We start from the raw sequence: 6,289 nt of genomic DNA on the forward strand, positions 1-6,289 counted from the left end.
TAAATTTTTTCCTCAGTTCTTTCAGCTTGAGAAATGCCAAGTGTGTTCTTCCCTTTTGATTTTCTAACTCCAAGTCTTTGCACATTTCATTATAGTAATTGGCTTTATCTGCTTGAGCTGCTCTTTGACATCTTCTGTTCAGCCCTTTTATCTTGTCATTTCTTCTATTTGCTTTAGCTACTCTTCACTCAAGGGCAAGTTTCAGAGTCTCTTCTGACATCCATTTTGGTCTTTTCTTTTTCGTATTTTTAATGACCTTTTGCTTTGTTCATGGATGATGCTCTTGAGCATCCTATGGAGTGGTTCTATTCTGTCCTATAGAGTCAATATGTGTCATAATCCACTTAATGGCAATGGATAGATGGATGGATGGATGCATTGAATTGGTTTGTCAAGATTTTGGCAGAAAATCCATAGAAGAATTAAGTTGAGTAACAGGTAGAGGGTGAATAAAAGGGACTACATATCCCTTTATCGCTTCCAGGCCTGAAGAGCTGAGGAGAGGGACCAGCTACCAGAAACAGGAGAGAAAGAACTATGAGACAGTTCTTACATGAGTAAGAATTATAACAAGTAAAGAGATCTTGTTGTTGTTATGTGCCTTTGAGTCGGCCCTGACTCACAGTGACCCCTCCTTGGGTTGCTGAGGCAGTATCACTACGGAAGTAGATTGCCCAACCTTCCTTCCAAGGAGTGGCTTGTTGGTTTGAACTGCCAGCCTCTTGGTTAGCAGTCAAGTGCCTTAGGCACTATGCTACCAGAGCTCCTAAAGAGATCTTATAGAAGCTTTAATAATCAGTAGAAAGATGCAGCCAATCCATTGTGATTTCAAAGGAGGAAGCAGAGGGAGTAGATATCCTAGCTTCACTCCTGCTGCTTTTCCATCTTTTTCCAAGACTCTTCATTGGATGACTCCAACCCATGGACAAGGGTATCCATTAGTGTGGTCCATATAGGTTAATCTTACAAGGCAGGGTAGAGAAGATCTGGAAAGGCCAATGGAACCTAATGAGCAAATTTCTTAGTGCATTATAATGTATTTACCTTATAAAGCACATCACATATTGTCTCCTTTATGCCTCTTAGCACTTCTGTGGGGCAAGCAGGGTAATCTTATTGTATAGACAAGGAATGTGAGACAAAGAGAGGCTAAGTTAATTAGCCAAAGACACACAGCTGGCAAGTGGGGGAACCACAGTCAACACCTAGGAGATTTGAGCTCTAAATCCAGCATGATGTCCAATAAAACATAATTATCCATGGTCACACATCTTGGTAGTGTCACACTGGACCAGTCCATTAGATCCATAGCCAAGGCTTTCCTCTACGCAGCTTTTGATTAAGGAAAATCCAGAGGCCCCCTTAAAGTTTGTTGGTTCATTTGGGGCTTAGGGGCTCAGACTAGTGTGCTTCTTGGATTAGAATATCCCCTCAGCAAGGCCCTCTGCCTATCTTTGCAAAGATATTAGAGGTATTTGTATATGGTTAAGATTGGCCTATCAGAATTTCTCTGACTGAAAATCTTGCCACCAACCTTATCTCATATCTTTGTTTCACATCCATATAATTCTATAATCACTTCTCATTTCTCACCTCCCTTTTCACACCCACTCTAATGTCAGCCTCATCCTCTTTGGCTTGTATTACTGCAGTAAACTCCTAACTGATGTCCCTGTATCTGCCTTGCCCCAAACAGGCTTATTTCCACACTAGGATGAGTTGGCTCCGACTTGATGGCAGTGAGTTATCAAAATGTAATTCATATAGTTTAACTGGAAATAAGTAAAAGTGAGTGAGGCTTGAAAGCAGATGGCTTTCTGTCTCATTCCAGAGTAACAGTGACTAGGCCTCACGTGATCTGTGCTCCCTTCCCCATTTTTCTCCTCTTTGTGCACTCCACTGCACTCTGCCAGGCACACAGCTGGCTCAGCTGCGCTGCTCCTGCTGCATGTAATAGGTACCTACACAACTTAGTCTCTCCATCTCTGTTAGGCCTTATTTGGTCTTGATATAAAATTTCAACTCTGTTTCCATTTTTTCTTTCCTTAACATTTTATCTGTCTATGTCATGTATAATCCATGCAAAGTACAGACATGCTTCTGTATATATAATATACATCTATTATATATACATATATTTGTATTGTATTTCATATATGTACATAATATATATTTATAAATATGTATACATCTTCATCTATCTATCTATACATATACATATGCACATTTTTAAAAACTTATTTATGATGTTTATTTTCTTTCTCCCTAGCAGGAGAGGAATTTTTGTCTGTTTTATTACTACTATCTCCCCAGTGTCTAGAACACTAGCTGGCTCAATAGACACTTATTGACTGAATGAATCAATAAATCAATCCCAGTTGGAAATGATCCTTCTTTTGATCTTGTCTCAGAATTACCTTGTCTGGTTTGAGATGGATGACTCTGGGTCTTTTGATTTTCATCCTTCTGTTCATTCATTCTCTGCTTATCCTTCAAGGCCCAAATTCTAGTTCTAATCTCCTTGCCTTTATGAATTCTTCCTGATTCAAGCAGAAATAATGAATTTTACCCCACACACACACCTTTCTCTCCTAGACAACTTTTTCATGCTCTGTTATAGTACGTGTCACATTGAAGTTCATCATGCTTGAAGATGAGCTCCTTCAGAACAAAGTATATGATATATTGATCTCTACATTCCCAGCAATTTTCACAGTGTGTGGAATATAGAAAACCCAAAACCCATTGCCATTGAGTTGATTTCGACTCATAGTAACCATATAGAACAGAGTAGAACTGCCCCATAGGGCTTCCAAGGCCGTAAATATTTATAGAAGCAGACTGCCTCATCTTTCTCCTGCAGAATGGCTGGTGAGTTCAAACCACTGACCTTTTGTTTAGCAGCTGAATGCATTAACCACTGCACTACCAGAGTTCCTAGGCGCCCGGGAAATATTTGTCAAATAAATGAAAGTAAGAATGCAGATTAAGCTAGCTCAGGCACTGATGGACAGTTTGTTTGTTTTAGTGTAACAAAAATTGTTCACAAATAGGTAAGGTCTTCAACACGTGAGAGGTACAAGAGAAGACCTATTGAAGAGAAAAATTTGCCTCGAAGAGAAATCCTGAGCATCAAATGAGATTGTGATTTGGGAAAGAACAAAGCACTAATGTCAAGATGTCAAGTAACTCTCCTTGAGTAAATGAATCTATTATACATCTTCTTAAGTAAATATTGATTACTATTTTCTGGGACTGCGGCAGGAGGGAGGGGTTCTTGTATGAGATGCCATTTCAGAGAAGTTAAGGAGTGTCTCTAGATTGATCGATCAAGACTGATGTTCTTCAAAAGACTTCTCCAAAAGGGTAAAAAGAAAACCTACAGGTTAGGAAAAAAATATTTGTCTATGACATAACTGGCAAGGGACTTATCTCCAAATTTATGGAAAATGTCAACACCTCAACACCAAAAAGATGAACAATCCAATTCAAAAACGGGCAAGGGACATGAACACACACTAAAGAAAATGTAAAACAAATTCTGCTTTGTAAATTTTCACCCAAAGCACAATAAAATAAATAAATAAATAAATAAAAATTTAAAAAAGAAGATGTACCAGCAGCCAACAAACAAATGAGGAAATGCTTAGGATCATTAACCATTAGAGAGATGCAAATCAAAACAACAATGAGATATCACCTCACCCCAGCAACAAAAGCAAAGTTCAACAAGACAGAAAATAGCAAATGCTGGCAAGGTGCAGAGAGATTGGAACCCTCATACACTGCTGGTGGAACTTCAAAATGCACAACCATTGTGGAAAACAGTATGGTGTTTCCTTGAAAAACTGAAAATAGAAATAATATTTGCTCCAGCAATTCCATTACCAGGAATATATCCTAAAAAGGTGAGAGATGACACGAACACCCATGTTCATCACAGCACAATTCACTATAGCAAAGAGATGGAAACAACCTAAATGCCCATCAACAGATAAATGGATAACCAAACTATGGTACATTCACACAACCTAATACTATGCAACATTAAAGAATAATGAAGAATACATGAATCATCTCACAACATGGATGAATTTGGAGGACGTTATACTGAGTGAAATAAGTCAAACACAGAAGGACAAATATTGTTTGAGCCCATTACTGTAAAAAGTCAAGGAAAGTTTTACTCAGGGAAGGAAATTCACTTTGTTGGTTACCAGGTTGGCATGGAAGAGGAGGGGACATTTTGGACTAGATGGATGTCACATGTTGATTTGGGTGAGGAAAGGGATGATATGGAAAGAGTCTATGACGAGCATGATGACATTGGAGAAAGGAAGGACACTGAAATGTGCACATAAGATATGGACACCAGAGGCAAATACTATCACATGCACAATACTACATTACCACTAGCACCAAACTCCAGGCTGCAGATAAATACATAGACAGCTGAGAAGATCAAGTGGGAGTAGATGAATAGGAATTTACCCTGGACCAAGGATAGGTTTGGCTGAGATGATCTTACTTATGCACTTGTGCCACAAAAGTAGCCACATACACTACAGAAGCAATAGAAGACAGAGTTGAAGAAACTTCCCAAAGACAAGCAAGCACCTTGAGAGAGAAAATGACCAGGCCTTTGGGCTTGGGACCATAGTCTTAGAGGACATCATGCTCAATTGGCACAACATACCACATAAAAATCTTGTTCTACAACCTACTTTGGTGAGTAGTGACTAGGGTCTTAAAAGCTTTCAAGCAGCCATCTAAGATGCAACTGTTGGTCTCCTCTCATCTGGAGCAAAGAAGAGTGAAGAAAATCAAAGGCATCTAGAAACAATTAGTCCAAGGATAAGATGTACCATGAGGACCTCAGCCTTCACCACCCTGAGCCAGAAGATCTAGATGGTGCCCAGCTACCAATGCCAACCCCTCGGAAAGGTATCAAAACTGGAGATCCTGGGTAGAGTGGTCAAAAATGACCAGAATTACTGGTCAGATAGAGACTGGTAGAACCCCCAAGACTATGACCCTGGGTTACCCTTCTGGCCTAGAAATGGACTCACTTCCATGGATTGGCTCTCAGCACAACAGTAGAAAGACCTACATGCAGAACCTACCCCAAGTTGATGCACCCACCTACGCTAGGGAGATACACCCCTTAGAGCAATCAGCCATGAGACACCAGAGGGTCAGCTTTCGCATAAAGGGAAAGCTAGACAGACAGGAGCACATAGTTAAGAAGGGCACGGGGAAGGGGTAGTCACAGGGAGGGGAAGGAACGAGAGTTTTTTATGGTTGAATTTGGTAAATGGGGCGTGAAATCAAATGTACATGAACTGTTGAATGCAAATCAAATTTGCTTTGAAAATTTGCACCCAAAGTACAATATAAATAAATAAATAAAGACTGATGTTCTTCCAATGTGTCTCCAAATTAGAGTCCAAATGCTCCAGATGACATTACTCCCAGGTGAGCACAGAAGAGAAAGGCAGCAGGCTGAGCACCTACCTCCTAATGCTTATATTATGTTTGGTTTCAGATGCTCAGTCCCTGGTATGATGAATTCCTGGAAGAAGAGGACTACTGGTTTCTTGTATTTACAGTAAGAGGAATCATGAGGTTGAGGAAGAAAAGAGAGTTAGTGCTCTATTAGAAACCTCATTTGTTTTTGTTTTTTTTTTTTTGTCCTAGAGTCAATTGAGGCTTAAGGTATTTCCCAATGTCTAAAGGAGTCCCTCGGTGTTGCAAATGGTTAACACACTCAGCTGCTAACCAAAAAGTTAGATGGTCAAGTTCATCCAGAGGTGCCTTGGAAAATTAGCCATAGAGAACCCAAAAGAACACAGCTCTGTTCTGACAGATGTGGGGTTGCCATGAGTCAGAACCAACAAAATGGCAACTGGTTTAAGTTCTAAAATAAACCTCTCTAGGAAAGAAACTCAGCCCCAGGGTTACAGGTGAGGAGAGACAACTCAGGGACGCCCGAAGTAGCAAGTGGGAAGAGCAGGAGAAAGGGGATTAAAAGCCAGGAAACCAGAGAGAAGAGCAGTCAGCCGAGGGATTAGGTGAGGAGAGGCAACTCAGGCCCGCCCAGAGTAGCAGGGCAGAAGAGCAGGAGAAAGGGGATAAAAAGCCAGGAACCTGGACAGAGGAGCAGTCAGCCCCAGGGACAACTCAGGGACGCACAAAACAGCAGGCCAGAAGAGCAGGAGAAAGGGGATTAAAAGCCAGGAAGCCAGACAGAGGTACAGTCAGCCACAGGGACCCAGGTGGGGGGGATACG

At 40.8% G+C, this 6,289-nt stretch overlaps 1 protein-coding gene across 1 annotated transcript in view; it reads left to right on the forward strand.

Moving 5' to 3' along the window:
- Positions 1-6,289, forward strand: part of RGSL1 (regulator of G protein signaling like 1) — a 136,697-nt gene that overhangs the window by 24,453 nt on the left and 105,955 nt on the right. Inside the window, exon 8 of the mRNA XM_042780519.1 lies at positions 5,546-5,608. Within this exon, the coding sequence (XP_042636453.1) occupies positions 5,546-5,608 (63 nt within the window). The remainder of the gene's footprint in view (positions 1-5,545; positions 5,609-6,289) is intronic.

This window comes from Orycteropus afer, unplaced genomic scaffold, assembly GCF_000298275.1.
Source record: "Orycteropus afer afer isolate SDZICR_OR568_19922 unplaced genomic scaffold, OryAfe1.0 scaffold00043, whole genome shotgun sequence".
In the NCBI taxonomy this organism is placed as follows: domain Eukaryota; kingdom Metazoa; phylum Chordata; class Mammalia; order Tubulidentata; family Orycteropodidae; genus Orycteropus; species Orycteropus afer.